At 33.5% G+C, this 17,159-nt stretch overlaps 1 protein-coding gene and 1 pseudogene across 1 annotated transcript; both read right to left on the reverse strand.

The window, feature by feature from the left end:
* LOC142635236 (DNA (cytosine-5)-methyltransferase CMT3-like) overlaps positions 1 to 17,159 on the reverse strand; it is a 101,981-nt pseudogene that overhangs the window by 41,340 nt on the left and 43,482 nt on the right.
* LOC142636924 (histone H3.2) lies at positions 6,652 to 7,348 on the reverse strand. Its single transcript, XM_075811218.1, has one exon. It carries the CDS (start codon positions 7,267 to 7,269, stop codon positions 6,859 to 6,861), a length of 411 nt encoding a protein of 136 aa, XP_075667333.1. The 5' UTR covers positions 7,270 to 7,348; the 3' UTR covers positions 6,652 to 6,858.

Consider the following 17,159-nt stretch of genomic DNA (forward strand, 5'->3'; position numbering starts at 1 on the left):
ATTATTAAATCATAAAAGTGCATAATTTTTACTTTATTAAATCACAAACTCTTGTGTATATTGAGACTTTTAATTAACATGGAGTTTTATATATGGGGTAATTGCAATAAACACACATGTGGTTTAACCTGAAATCATTTTGCATACTCGTAGTTTGAAAAGTGTCACTTTGCCCACTTGAGATTTATTGAGTTTGTCTCTTGTAACCTACCTCTGTTAAAAATAGAGGTAAATATGTATTTTTGCTCCCATTTTATGTCTCTCTCCTAAAATATATATATATACACATACATAGGTACAAACAAAATCAAAAAGTGAGGGTTCTATAAAATAAAGAACATCCAACCAAGACAATCGTACAACCAAATTATGAACATGCAACCAAAACAATCACCCTCATGAAACACCAAATTTTCCCAAGAAACAAAATGGTTCAGCCACCATCAAACCCACAGAGAAAGATAAAAAAGAGACTTGAACACAATTGACTCAAACCCAGGGAAAAAAAAAAAAAAAACTCGTCAAACAAAGAAACTCACTATTTCATTGCCATTGTCTCATAACCCACTGTGTCATAGCCATTACCACCACATATATTGATGAATGCAAAGAGGCAATAAAAATTGTACAAGCAAACAAACTTTTGTAAATGATCCAGGAAGTTTTCATTGATTGTGCATCTTGGGAGTTTGAGCAAAGAAGGTGAGAGGGTTGGATTTGGGCCTTTGGGGTGTTTGAGCAAAGAAAAAGAGAGATAAAATTAACATTTGAAAATCCATGTTCAAAAAGTGTTGTTTTATTATTCATTCCTTTGAGAGACTGTATACTTAGAATAAGCATGATAAGAGAAGTATTACGATTACGACTACAATATATGCTATGTCAAATAAAAAACACAAAAAGATGCAAATTGTATTATTTACAAATTATAACCACCCCAACAGTTTCGTCCCCTTCCCAGAAATTCATTACTCTTCGAATCACCAAATACTTCAACTTCAGAAACTTTTTCACACTTTTTTACTAAAACCCAAAGTGATAGTAATGGCAAACGGAACCTCTGCATTCACACCAATGGTTGAAGAGGTAAAGTAGAAGATTGAACTAGTGTTCAAACTTGTAAGTTCATTATTATATTTTTTTGGGTGGAGGTCCTGAAGTTTAGTTTTTCAAATTTTTTATCTTGTTCTGTATTTTTTTTTTTTTTGAGAGAAGAGAGACATAAAATGGAAGCAGAAATACATATTTACTCTTATTTTTAATAGAGGTGCATTACGGGAGATAAACTAAGTGAAACTTCAGGTGGGCAAAGTGACACTTTTCAAACCAAAGTAGGCAAAGTAATTTTCGGCCAAACTACATGTGGATTTACTGCAATTACCTCTCTAAATTTTTTGAAACTCCTTTAAATTTTTTGACACTTGAATGCTGTAGTTAGAATAAATTATCTTATAAATTAATGACAGTGTATTCGATTGATTGCAATGGAAAATTGAGTTATTTTTTATTTGCACAATTATGCAAATAGTAATAAGAAAAATACTCACTTGGTGCCACTATAGTTGGATCAAGTATTTTACTAACTTTATATTAGTTTCCTCCAATATTTCAACAAGTTTTTTTTTGTAAAAAATTATAATCTTTAGTGTTCTATTTAAAAACAAAATAGAAAGACAATAGGAGTGGTGTAGCTATTTGATCATACTATATGTGTTTATAAATTGAAAAATTGTATGATATATTTGTGATTGATATAAATAGACATGTATCATATCTACTTAAGAATGCAAATAACGTTTTATTAAAAAAAAAATGTAAATATTCTTTAATTATTTTTTAGATTACTAATTGTGTGTTATTAATTTTTTTTCCTTTCTTTTCTTGGGGTTTTGTTTCATTTATTGCAAAAGTAACTAAATTTGAACAATAATATAATATTCAAATCAACTTCTGCTCATATAAATTTAGGAATATAATATAAAATTTTCATTATATTTATATAATTATTGCGCCACTTAAAATAATTCATATAAGAAAATAAATGTATTTATTTTATTTGTAATTTTTTTTTAGAAACAAACACACACACACAAGGGAGAGGAAAAATGGTTCTAATATAAAGGCATAGGGCTATAAATGAACCAAGCCGATCATGAACAACTCGGGCTCGGCTCGATAAAACACTTGTTCATGTTTATTTGTTTATAAATAAACCAAGTTTGAGCCTTAGTTTTAAGCTCGTTTAATAAACAAGCCAAGCCTAAGCAAAAAAATTGTTCAAGGACAAGCTCGTGAGCTATTAGGCTTGATACACAACAATTCAAGCATAGACTCATTTATAAGTTTATATGTGTTAGCTAAATATGCTCATTACACATATCATAATAATAACATTGCTAACATAAGACCACTACCTATATTACCTTAATTTTTTACTTCCTTTAAACTGATCAAGAACCACTTTAGACTATAGTTATATTTAAAAATAAATAATTAATTAAAAAATAATAATTAATTAAGTAAGCCACATATGATCCTTCCCTATCAATCATCCAAAGTAAAATTATGAAAAATGTTAGTATTTTCTCATTCATAATAGTTACAAACAGGTATTTTTCTTGTTCTTTATCATCTAACGTGATTGTAAAAATTGTATTTTGAATAATTGTTAAAGCTGTAAACAAGGAATGATAAATGAATGAATTTAATTATGTAAATTATTAATTTGAATAATGGCTAATCATAAGTAGGACTAGATGCATGATAAAATGAGTATACTATTTTCTTTTTCTTTTTTTCTTAATTTTAGAGATTTACGCATTTAATAATGTAATTTTCTTAGATCTCAAACTCAAAAACTTGACCTAAGCTTGAGTTTAAGCTTGAGTTTAAGCTTGATATTAAGCTTGAGTTTGACTTGACTAATTAATCAAGTCAAGCCAAGCCAAGCCGAGCCAAGCTCAAGATTTTTGGCTTTCCCACGAACTCAAGCTCAAACACTACTTTTAGACTTGTCACAAGCTCAAGCCAAGCTCAAGCTTTTGATTTTTCCTGACGAGTCAAGTTTGAACATACACTACTTGACAAAGCTCGGCTCGTTTACAGCCCTAAAAGGCACACCACAAATTCTACTCAAAAGCCATGGTAAATTTTAAGAGCGGGTGCTACACACAACATTCTTAAACAATGTGGAACAATTACCCTTTTTTATTGAAAAAACACACACAAGTAAGAGAAAAAGGGGTTCTAACATAAGGCACGCCAAAATAAATCAATAAATACCAAATGAGTCAATTTCATACCCAAGGTTATTTCGGTTTGGCGTACAACCCGGTATTTTTTTCAGTACATTTTAGAGGAGTATTAGTACCAGTTTAATGCCCGATATGGTATATTTTCTCAATACGGCTGATACCGATATGATATTGACTTCCTTGATAAATATTATATTTTAGAGGAGTATCAGTACCAGTTTAATGCCCGATATGGTATATTTCCTCAGTACGGCCGATACCGGTACGGTATTGACTTCTTTGATAGATATTATAATATTTTTTTTTAGAAACAAACACACACACACACACACACACAAAGGTGAGGGAAATGGGTTCTAACACAAAGGCACACCAAAAACTCCACTCAAAATATACGGTAACTTTTAAGGGAGTGTGGGGCATGTTATACTACGCATAATACACTCTCTTAAGCAATGTGGGACAATTATCCATTCTTTTCTTTCTTTTTTTGAGAAACACACACACACACACACAAGGGAGAGGGAAATGGACTCTAACACAAAGGCACACCACAAACTCCACTCAAAAACTTTGGTAATTTTAAGGGAATGTGGAGCAAGTTATACTGCACACAACACATTCTCTTAAGCAATGTACGACAATTACCCATTCTTTTTCTTTTTTTTGAGAAACACACACACACATGGTAAATATTATAATGTTGATTCTATACATACATACATACATACATACATATATATATATATATATATATATATATATATATATATATATATATATTACTAAAATGAGTTGGAAAACTTAAATGCTTAACATTAATTTTAGTGAATTCACAAATATTATAATTTTATGGCTTTGTGCCAATTGTTATTTAAAACAACTAAACATTAGAAAGAATGTCATATTCTAAATCTACTACTACTACTACTACTATTATTATTATTATTATTATTATTATTATTATTATTATTATTACTCCTAATAAACATAGTTTCTTATATAAAATTCATAAAAATAATCATATATAAATTATTTGAAGGTCCTGTTAACTAGCGCCCATAAAATATTTATTAATGAATTATTTTAAAAAGATTTTAATACCACTTTCATGATAAATAGTATAAAAATGTTTAAAAAATTAGTTATTTTTTTCTTTTTCCATAAAAGTTTCTTAAAATATTTCATAAACTAGTGTCCTTAGGCATTCATAAACTTTTCTTTTTTAATATAATGTACATGATTAATTCACAACTATAAATTATTAATATATGCATTTACTCCATTGGCTAATTGTCCAATTCAATGAACTAATAATTTAATATAAATGCAAACTTTGTTGATTTTTTTTTTTTTTTTGGTTGTATAGAGTTTCAACCTATAGGTTCCGCTTCTAATATTTGTGCTCATTATCACTAGACCAAGACATTCAATCGATTTTTGGTGTAGGCGAAAATTGAACTCCAAATTTTTTATAAATTTTACCAGTTGAGCTAACTAGAACATACAAACTTTGTTGAAGTTGAAACTTAAATAAAAAGAATTTTTTATTCTCAAAAAATAAATAAAAACAATTTAAAGGAATGCAATTCATGGGAAAATTCTAAATTAATGCAAATAAAGCACCAAGAAGTAAAGTAATTGGTTCATTAATTTTTTAAAACGGCCAAAATACAAATCTCACCCTCTAAGTTTCACTATTTTTCATTTCAATCTTCTAAGTTTAGGTTTTTCCATTTCAATCATCTAAGTTTTATTTTTATCTCAATTAAGTCATTTGTTAACAATCCGTTAATTGTTGTTGTAATCTGTAGCAAATCGACACTATTTTGTATTTTTTAATTTAAAATTTTAATTATTATTAATTTATTAATGTCAAGAAAATGTTAATTTTAAATTTTTTTAAAAAAAAATGAGAAATAAGCTAAAGGAAAAGCGTTGTATTTGGAGAACAATCAATCCCTACCTGATACTGAGACTGAGAGGGAGAAAGAGGGGGAAAGGGAGAGAAAGAGAGATAAAGAGGGGAAAAGAGGGAGAAGGGAGATCGAGGGGTGGAAAGAGGGAGCAGAGAGGTGGAACCGTAGCTGGAGAAACAGATTAGATGAATGGCAGCACCAGCTGGGCCTGCGATGGATGCTTGCCTCTGTGGCATTGTTCTATTGCAGAGTGGAGCTACTTTATTAATTATGGTTGTTGTAGGATTTGTGGACCAAGAGGTTATGATGGACAACTGTGGTTTTCTTTTTTCTCTCCTCGAGGATCAGTGACAGTGGTGTGTGATGGGTGTTGGTTTAGGTGGTTTGATACTTTGATAATGGCGACTGGGTTTTCAATTTGGCTTAGGGAGTTGGGTTTTCTTGTGGGTATGAAATTTTTTGGTGGGTTAATGATAAGTGCTAGCAAGGTTTTCAAAGCCGACAAAGTGGGTTTGGTTGTTTTCTTACTATATAAAAATTGGACCCAATTTAGGCTTAGACATAGAACCAAGTTGATGCAGAAGTTGTAGGTGCACAGTTTTTTTTTTTTTTTTTTTTGGTGGGTTAATGATAAGTGCTAGCAAGGTTTTCAAAGCCGACAAAGTGGGTTTGGTTGTTTTCTTACTATATAAAAATTGGACCCAATTTAGGCTTAGACATAGAACCAAGTTGATGCAGAAGTTGTAGGTGCACAGTTTTTTATTTTATTTTTAGAAACAGCTGTAGGTGAAAACTGATAAAAGAGTAACAAAAAATAATAACGGCAGTAACTAACGAATGGTTAATAGAAAACTTATGACCTGTTTGAATTGAAAAAAATAAAAGAATAAAATAGAGCAAATTTAATCTAAAATTAATCTATTTTAAACCAACTCTACTCTACTTTCCCTCTATCCAAACAAACTATTAATTGAGAAAAAATAAAGCTTAAGAGGTTAGAAATGATAAAACCCAAAGGACTACCCTTGTCCATTTACATGTTCATGCTTCCCATAAGATAGTATAAACTACTCATCTACTTTGCAATTGCATCTTCCAAACTGTTGCCAATGGTTCAATGAAGCAGAAGACAAAGAAGAATCCTACAAATCTTTCCAGACACAGTCTCGCGCATCCAGATGAACTTGTCAATTCAAATACCAACATAACACATTTCACTTGTTCAGTTGTATTGTATCTTTCCATACTAATCATATGCAGAGTTTTTCAGCAAATTGGAAGAGAAATGTAGCCAATAGTATTTCACAGAGCACGGTATTAAAGGTTTCAATACAATCTAAAATATCAGAATGATGATAGCTATAGAAAACAAAACAAGCTCAACCATCACCAAACTGCGAAATCAAACGCATTAATTTAGCCAAAAAGCAATGCCAAAACACCAAGTACCAATTAGTGCAAATTCAAAGGATCCAATATTAGACAGAAGCAATTAATTTCCATTAGTGCAAATGACTACACTACTACATTGAAAGCTTAAACTACAGCTTTAAACAGAGATAAAAGATAAAACAATCTAAACCTAACAACCAAGCAAAAGCCATAACATGGAAGAAGAAGAAAAAAAAACACCCTGAAACACATAGATCTGCCCAAATTTCTTTATCTACACAAGACCCTTCTATCTAAGCACGCTCACCCCTGATCCTCCTAGCGAGCTGAATATCCTTAGGCATGATGGTGACTCTCTTAGCGTGAATAGCGCAGAGATTGGTGTCCTCAAAGAGTCCCACAAGGTAAGCCTCCGCGGCCTCTTGTAGCGCAGCCACGGCGGAGCTCTGGAATCGGAGATCGGTCTTGAAATCCTGAGCGATTTCACGAACCAAGCGCTGGAATGGGAGCTTTCGGATCAAGAGCTCAGTGCTCTTCTGGTACTTTCGGATCTCACGGAGAGCCACGGTTCCTGGCCTGAACCTGTGGGGCTTCTTCACTCCTCCGGTGGCCGGAGCAGATTTCCGAGCAGCCTTGGTGGCCAATTGCTTCCTCGGTGCCTTTCCGCCGGTGGATTTGCGAGCGGTTTGCTTGGTACGAGCCATTGAAGAAAAGCTAGGGTTTGAGAATTTGATGAAGTTGATTAGCTAGGGTTTGAGAAGATTAATTGAGCGAGTGAGAATGGATAGGAGATAGGAGGGAATTTATAGAAAAGGGAGTTTTGAAATTTTGGGGATGGGGTGTGATCTTGGCCGTTTGTTTGTTTTGGTGTTATCGACGGCTGTGGTTGATTTTGGAGGTTTCACGCGGATCGCGGATCGATGACGTGGCAGAGTTTGTTTTGTTGTTATTGGTGGGTTTAGATATTATGACGGATGAGGAAATGACTATTCAAATTTTTTTTTTTAGAGCGGGGTGATGAAAAAGAGTGGCGCGGTAGAGAAGCGATATTGACCCGTGGATTGGTAGTGTTATAGACGGTTGTGATTCGTTTTATTGAGATAAATGAGAATCGATGATGAAATGGCATTGCTGGCCTGGCTTTTCATTTTGAACCAAACGTATATAGATATCTTAAAAATTCAATTTGTCAAGATTGGGTCAATCTAGGCTTTTTAATCTAAATCTATTAGCAAACAATATCTTTTAAACATCTATGAGATCCATCGTCTAAGAGCATCAGCAACGGAGAGGCCAAATGCCAAATATAAGCCTGTTTTACCATTCAAGCTCAAAATGCTCACTCTATTAGTTGTTGTAAAATACTAAAATGTAACTATTACAAAAAAAAAAAAAAAAATACAATTGTTCTACACTACGGTTCTAAATGTAGAATCACATTGTAGTTCAATGGTAAAAGATATATTAACACTCCGTTTGTTTCAATGTAAAACATTTGCAAAGGTAAAATATTTTACATGCAAAATATTTTCATTTTACCGTGTTTAGATTGCATTCTTGTAAATACAACAACAACAAAAAAGTACATTTTAGCAAAATGAAAGAATTTTACGATCTCACAACCACCACCTGGTTTGGCAAAAACCAACTCACTGCCACTCCAGCAACCACCCAAACCACCATCAAATCCACAGAAGCTCTTCCTTTATCAATTCCCAACTCACCCATTCACTTTCAGATACACCCAATAAATTGATTGTTAGGCATTGTGATTTTACACCTCATATAGAGCACTACAAAGTAATTGACGATACCAATGATTCATTCGAACAATTTCAATAATTTGACCTCCCACTAAGGAGTTGTGCTATCCATCAATTTAAGTTAATTGGTTGTGCCAATGGCTTATTCTGCCTTTTAGAAAAAAGACCGTTTTGTACTATGGAACCCCTCTATCTGAAAATCTTTTACCCATCCTGAGCCTTCCATTAAGGCCACCCAACAACTCAGCCATCAATGGACCCACAAACTATTCTAGCCACCCATCGTAACTCAAAAACCCCACCACCCACCAAAACCATAAACCAGCCAAAAAGCCGAAATCAATAAACCCATGCAGTGGTAAAAAAAACCAAATCTGAGAATCGATGGGTGAATTGACGAAGGTGGAGGTAGATCCGGTACGATGTAGGATAAAACAATTGGTGGAGATAGAGCCGGTGTATGGTCGAACCAAAAACAGAATCGGTGGATTTGAGTGGTTGAACCAAGAATCGGTGGGTGGAGGTGTAGAGTTGACGATGGCATAGGTGGAGTAGGCGATGAGACCCATCGAAGACGAGCGGTGTCGATGAACTTGAGAGTAACTTGGTGGCTCTAGTTTGTGGAGAGGGAGAACTTGAGAATGAGAAGGGAGAGAGCGTGAGAGGGACTGACGTATTAGGGAGAGTGAGAGTATCAGGGTGAGAGCTTGAGAACAAATGTAAAATATTTTACCAAAATTTTAAGTGTAAAATGTATTACATAAAATTGCATAGTTAATTTGATTGATTGAAAATATTTTACTTTTGATTAAATATTTTACTGCAAAACAAAACACGATAAAATGAGAAAATATTTTTCTGAAAATATTTTACGCCAAAACAAACGGAGCGTAATATTTTATGTGTAAACCTTTCTCTCTCCACAGTCTCTTATCTCTTTCTCTCACATTCTGACTCTCACTTTCTCTCTCTATCTTCACAACTAGGGGTGGTCGCGGTGCTGTTTTGAGCCATTTTTAGCACCGCACTTTGCAGTGTGGTCTAACTAAAATCATAACTGCACCGCACCTTATTTTTGCGGTCACATATGCGGTGCGGTGTAGTGTCATGCGGTTTAAAGTTTAGTCAAAACCATAATCGCACCACACCTTATTTTTGCGGTCACATATGCGGTACGATGTATAAGATGCTGTTTGAATGATTTGAAGTTGGTATATTTTTCAAAATTTGGGCTTTTTCTACCCAGCCCAAAACTAATTTTTCCCTTTGTTTTTGTCCAAGTTTTAAACAATTGAGCTAGTTTTTCTTTATTTTGGGCTGGCTTTCCTAATCAACACTTGCTAGAATTATTAAACTTTTTTTTTTTTTTGAAAAACTAGGGTTATTAAACTATTAATGATATATTTAATATTAAAAATAATTTAATATATTAATATATAGAGAGGGTGCAGTGCGATGCGGTTTGTGCAGTTTTCTTATTATAAAACCGCAAACCACATTGCATTATGCGTTGTGGTGCGGTGCAGTGCATTATGACTTGCGGTGTAGTGCGATTATGCCATTTTGCGGACAGTTTTGGTGCGGTTTGTGCAATTTATGCGGTTTAGAGAACACCCTTACTCGCAACAGCTCCTCCCTCCTTACTCCCTCTCTCACATCTCTCTAATTTAAAGCTTGCACCGGTGCTGGGTTTTGGATTTTGGAGGTTGGATAGGCGTGGATCGGCGGGCTGGGTTTGGATCGATGGGCTGGGATTGGTTGATGGTGGGTTTGAATTGACGGATCTGTTGATTGGTGGGTGGATCGGTTGGGTTGATCATCGATAGCTTCGATGGTGATTTTTTTTATAATGGGTTTGCTTTTGGTTTTGCTTTTGGTTTGATTGTTTGGTTTTTTGCTTTAGGGTGGTGGCTCCGATGGTGATTTTTTTTTGAATGGGTTTGATCGTTTGTTTTTTGTTTGGGTTTGATCGTTTGGTTTTGGTTTGATGGTGGTGGTGTTGCTTTAGGGTGGTGGATTTTGATTTTGGCTAGATTTTGCTATGGATTTTGCTCAACGGAGGTGGGTGGTGTGACTGAGAAGCTGGACGGTGGTGGTGGTGGTTGGTTGAAAGAGAAAGAGAAATAGAGATCGAAGAGAGAAGTGAGAAATATATTTATATTATTTTTATTTTATTTTATATTATTTTAATGTGTAGTATGGTCAAATAAAAGTTGGGATGATGAATGAATTGTAAAATGATATTATATAATTGATAAAGTGACTTTTTAGGATGGTAAAATAGGATAGGATGGCATAAACCATTGTGCATGCCCTAATAGATCTTGTTCTTAATACTTATGTAAGTACTAGTATTATAATTTTCTAAAAGTTAAAAAATGTTTAGTGAGATTCCCAACTTCATCTGGGCTATTTTGTAACAGACTTTGTTATGATCCACGGCCTTTTTTTTCTCCATTTATGAATCATTTTTACCACAAAAAGAAAAAGAATAAGAAAAAGAACCTCCAATTCAAATTAAACTTATCACAATATTATATAACTAGTTTCATTACATGCGCTCCGCACATGCGATGACGCTCTTTTATTATCTTGAGTTTAATGTAATTTTTTCAATTTAAATTTATCCACTGTTAGCGAGGTTACACAGGAAGGGATTTTTAAGAAATTAAAATTTAGAATTTGAAATAGAGTAAACGGCTGGGTTTAGTGTGTGCTAGTTTTTAGGGAAAAAAAATATTAAACATTCATGACATATATTTAAATAGAGAGTGTACTAATTTTTAGGGAAAAAGTTTCTCCAGTTATTTTTTTTTGTTTTTTTTTTTTTAATTTTGTTGAATTACAATTTTAACCCTATTTTTTATTTTTTCAAGAATAAAGATAATCTAATTAGATCATGGGTATTTTTTATATTTTTTGAAGTTATAACTAACTTTCTAAATCCTCTTAATATATAAATAAAAGATAAATAAACTTTTTTTTTAAATAACTACAAAAAAAAATTAATCTCCATGGGAGTGACATTACACAAAAACAAAGTCACAACTCACAAATAGCTGGTGTAGCTTTTATAATTAAAAAGTATGGCAGTTGCAAATCCCAAAAATCACACAAATATGCATTCAATTAAATTCAAATTGAAATAAACTGTTAAATTTGGAATCAAAATGAGACAAGATCAACAAACAATTAGGGCGTGTAAAACTTCTTGATTTGTTTTTGTTTTTATTTTTTGGCAAAAATGCAAAACTAACCCTCTAATTTTCACCGTTTTTCATTTCAGTCTTTTAACTTTTATTTTTGTCAATTCAGTCCTCTAACTTTCAATTTTTTGTCAATTCAAGGATTTGTTACAGCTCTGTTATAGCTCAGTTAGTGTTGTCGTCCGAACCACTAAAACGACGCCGTTTTGCCTATGTGTTTTTTTTTTTTTGGAATTATAAAAAAATCTAAAGAAAAAAATTACGGGGAAAGATGTCGTCATTCCCCTTCCCCTAAAATCAAAAGAAAACCAAATATCATTTGGTTTATTTCAGGTGAGTCTCGGAGACTATTGCTTCTGTGACGTCGTTTCGGTTGTCCATTTCCGGTCGCCATGGATGATGATGATGATCTTCTTACTTATCTGCTTCATTCCATAAGTTTTTTCACTCTTCTCTCGTCAAATCAAACTCACTCAACAGCTCAATTCCGACGAACATCGATTCCATGCCGGAGAAAACTATCAACAAAAGCTTACAGATTCTCCCAATTTTCCACCGCAAAAATCACCAATTCAGATTTCAGACTCTTGCAAAAGCCAAGAAAAACACACAGTGAAAAAAAATTAATAAAAGTTTCAGACTCTCTCTTTCTATCTCTATCTCACACAGAGTTTGCTTTCTCTTTCTACCCTGGTGTGCTTTCTCCCTTGAAATCAAAAGAAAACCAAATTTCAGTAGAAATTTGATTTGGGTGGATTATTTCAATGGAAGGGGAATGACATTCCCTTTAATGTTTTCTCTCTTTTGTCTTTTCTTTTTTTTTTTTCTAGAATTTTCTTATTTTCTTTTAATTCCGAATTTAAAAAAAAACATGCAAAACGGTGTCGTTTTAGTGGTTCTGATGGCAACACTAACTGAGCTGTAACGGAGCCCTAAATTGACAAAAAAATTGAAAGTTAGAGGACTAAATTGACAAAAATAAAAGTTGGAGGACTGAAATGAAAAATGGTAAAAGTTAGAGAGTTAGTTTTGCATTTTTGCCTTAATTTTTTGTGGGAAAATTACAGTAAACCCACATGTGGTTTGACCCATTTGCATTTTGCCTACATATGATTCAAAACTTAATACTTTGCCCACATGATGTTACATACGTAAGTCTTTTGTTATCCACCTCTATTAAAAATAACGGTAAATATGTATTTTTCTCACATTTTATGTTTCTCTCCTCCTAAAATAAAATAATACATGAAATAATAAGAGAAATAAGATCTAAAAACAATTTTTAAAAAAAATTGTAAAACTTTGGTTGAAGAACACACTTCTTCTAGTATGAACATTTTGAGCCAATCAATCCAAGTAAATTACAGATTCAAAAAACATTCACAAACTACACTTATATACATGATTAATCTTAAATTTAAAAGATCCTAAACTTTTAGACACACAAGCAACAACTCTTAGAGAGACAGACAAAAGGAGAGAGAAGAGTAGATCCAAGACTTCACTAGCCAATCAACTACCGATCTCAAAAACCACTATAACCATAACATCCACCACCGGTCTCCAAGACCACCATGACCAAAAACCATGGTTGATCAACCGCCGATCTCCATGGCCGAAGATTTCTCTCTTAAACCTTCTCTGCTTTCTCTGATCTACACCGAGCCCATGACCTCAAGCTTTGCTCCCTTTCCCTCTCTCTTTCTGTTTTAAACCAAATCCATACCCATGGTGGAACTTTTATTTTTGTGTTTATTGTAGTCTATGGGCTCTTCGTCTCTCTAATCTTGTGTTGTGTTGTCTTGAATTTGTTGTGCTATGTCAACATTTGTTTGTTTTAATTTCAAATAATTTGATTTGTAATGTTCATCATTTTTTGTAAAAAAATTCAAACCCTAACTCTTTGATTCATTTTAAATTTGATTTAGTCTTAAAAAAGTGTTTTTAATAGAAGTAGATAATAGAAGACTAACGGAAGTAACCTTAGGTGGACAAAGTGTTAAGTTTTAAATTATGTGTAGGCAAGATGCAAATGGGCCAAACCATAAGTGGGTTTACAGTAATTTGCCATTTTTTTAATTTTTTATTTTAGAGGTCAACGTACAAGAGGTTGAGGGTAAGGCTGGACATGATCAAGGACGAGGACCAGGAAGTATACAAACCGCCATGCTGAATCAAACTGTACGTTGTCCTTAGTCTTCAATTCTAAACATTATATGCATGGTCCCCTTTTTCTTTTTATTTGGTGTGGAGGGGGAGGAGGGGCTGAATTGCATTTTACATCATGCTAAAACTCCCAACACATTTAATACATGACTCAACCTTAACCCAACACATTTAATAATCGTGTCAAACTCTCTCAACCCTAAAACAATCTATTAATTAAGGGCACTTTGGTATATTGAATGAAGATCACAACATGAATGGTAATCTTTATGACTAGGAATAAAATATGTTGTAATGGAATAAATGAGCCTATTCATAAGTTTGGTTGTGAGTTGTAACATTAGAATACAGTTTAAGATTTATTTTAAAAAATATCTTACTCATACAATTATATTTCCTTAAAAATAATATTTTTTAAATTTGAGAGAGAAATGAGTTATTCTTTGTGATTTTTATTTTTATTTTTATAATTTTTATGTGTATATGGAAAGTGCTCATTGATCCATTTACTACACAATCTAAGCATAAAAAAGAAGAAGTAAAACCATAGTTTTTTTCTTCTTCTTTGTTTTAGGTAAAAAGGTCCGAGAGGCTTTAAAGTTTCAAAAAAGAATTTATCAATATAACCATTAAAAATATTGTAAATACTTAATAATATATTTAGATTCATATTTATTTTAGAGAAAAGTGATATTATTTATATTAGTCTAGTTATTTTGGGTCGATTGTGGGTTAAATAAGGCAACACAAAATTGATCAATTCATTAATCATATTAAAGTGTATTGACCCATTTTTTTCACAAACCTATTTACCCTAAATACTAATCCGCAAAAAATCATGTCGTGTTCACATATCATATCAAATATTGTCATTCCTACCGCAAAACAAAGTGTAAATTTTTATATAAAAATAAAATTCATAATATTATTGTTCATCAAATTAGGTTTTGGGGATTGAGATCCTCTAAAATTTATAAGGTAACTTTATTGTAAGGACACAATTTGCACCCAGACCCAACCGTGTGAAGGGTATAGACCCAAAAAGCCTTATACAATGAAACTTGTAGAGCGTGGGCTTGAAATCTAGGTTCTACGGATATTGGATAACAAATATGATGGGCTGGATCGCCAATACATGTGCAATGAAATGATTATATGACAGAAACTCTCCTCGGACATAAGCTGAGGATAGCTTGTATTGGTTTTTCTACTTTTCACAATAGATTATAGTTGAATGTGGTGTGTACAGTGATTTTCTCTTTCTTTTTCCCAAATCCCCCCTTCTTGAATGCCACTCTTTTCCTTTTATATTATCTTCCTTCTTCCCACCATCTTCCACGTATGGACCAAATCACCAATCTAGATATTTGTTCCATCCACCGTCTTCTTGAAGCCCTCAAACAATAGCTGTAACACTGTCCACCACTGTTCAGAGGTCATTTCCCCATTAATGCGGCCAGAGAGGTTGGTGGAGGGTCTTTAATGCAGTGGTAGCAGCTTTCTCTAAGATATTTATTATTTTCTCCTTTTTTATGTGTCTTTGCGGAATCCATCTTCATCCACCATACCTCCCAAAATTTCCTCACAAACATCATGATGAACAGTATATTCTCCACGTCGTATAGCCGAGGATATGCCCCTCCTCGGACCATTCCCACACAACTTCTGTTGTGATAGTTTGCTTGTGGGCCTTTGAGTCCAGTATCTTTATTATCCCTAAACCCTCCTCAAATAGGTCAATATCCTTAGATCAAGCCCAAGGCCCAAGAACATATTCTGACCCCTCTGCCCCCACATTTATCATATAGTTATGGACAAAACTTAGGCACAGTACCTTAATTGCTGTTCTTTAGGTTTTCTATTTAAGATTTTGCTATGTGGTTATTTAACTATAAAATATACTTTCAACCCATGAGAAAAAATTCACATGGTAGAATCTTAGGAGACAAACATAAGGAACAGCACCTAAGTACTGTACCTAAGTCTTGCCTTATAGTTATTAAAACATTAACCATTCATTTATAAAATGAGTAAGTTAAAATTTTGTTACATTATCAATAACTTAAAAGTTAAAACACTTGCCAAAATAGTGTAATAAATATGTTTTAAATACCAAGTATCTTGTAGTTTAGTTGCACTAGGGATGGCAATGGGGAGGGCCGAGGTTGAAGGATGGCATCTTCACCCCGCCTCGCATGGTTTTATCTTGCCCCATTCCTGTCCAGTCCCGTATGACAGAGAAAACTCCTTGCCTTATTCTTGCCCCTTGAGGCATAGCGAGGCTCTGCCTTGCCTCGTAAAATTTTACTTATTGTTAATTTTCCCCACAATTATTACAACTTTTTTTTTTATAAAACATGTTTCATTAATATAAATATACTTAAAATCACAACTAAATTTATCTCATCAAAATTTGCCTGCCTTGTGGGTACTTAACCCGATCAGCCCATAATGGGCGGGTTTTACCGGACCTGGGAAGCAAAGGGGCAAGTTTGGGTCGAGTCCAGGTATTATGCATACCTGCCCCAAACCCAACCTGTATACATATATAATTTTAAAAAAAAAATTTTAAATCCTAACTCCTTAAGTATAAATATCTAAACTGTCTCTCTATTTTCATTTTTCCTAATCCTAACTCAACCACCTCTCCCTCTTCATCTCTTAGCTCTTTCACTCACAAGGCCACAAGCACAACTTTCTAACTCTCTCATCTCTGGTTCTCCCTTATCATCGCCCATCTTGCACAACCCTCTCGTCTCCCTTGCCGTTGCCCACCTCGTCCATCTCACTCAGTCGCCCCCCTCAAGGCCTTACTCATGTTTTTCCTTTCACAGCGATACCTTGTTGGTTAACCTATATGACCATTTTTTCCCTCTTCTTGATCCACTAATCTAAATCTAATCTAGGTTTTTCTCAAAAGAAAAAATAAAAAATCTAAACTGGGTTGTTTTTCTTTTATGTTTGGTTGGTTGGAGATTTGTATTTGGTAGGTTCTTGTTGATTGGTGATGGTGAAGATTTGTGAATATTTTGAGGTCTATTGTCTTTTTTTTTTATTTAATAATTGGGCCACAAATTGGGCCCTGAAGTGCCATGGTGGGGCGGGGCCTATGGGGACTTGACGGGGCGGGTTTGGGGTTAAAAAAAATTGTTTAGTAAATGGGATGGGTGGCAGGTTGAATGTGGGTTTAAAGAAACTTACTCCAAATCCGACTTGTTGTTATTCCTAATATTTAACAAGATAATATCATAACAAAGACAAAAATCTTAATATCCATACATTTAAAGATGGGGGAACTGAGTGTGAAAAATATATAAACACAATTATTTTCACACATAATTATGTAATTTGTTGATTTATGCGATTACAAACTGTTTACTTAAAGATATAGATCACAAAAGACAAAAAGTGCCTACACAGTTATTCAAGTCAACAAGTGGTAAAATTAGATGTGAGATT

This window comes from Castanea sativa, chromosome 5 (assembly GCF_040712315.1).
Source record: "Castanea sativa cultivar Marrone di Chiusa Pesio chromosome 5, ASM4071231v1".
Lineage (NCBI taxonomy): Eukaryota > Viridiplantae > Streptophyta > Magnoliopsida > Fagales > Fagaceae > Castanea > Castanea sativa.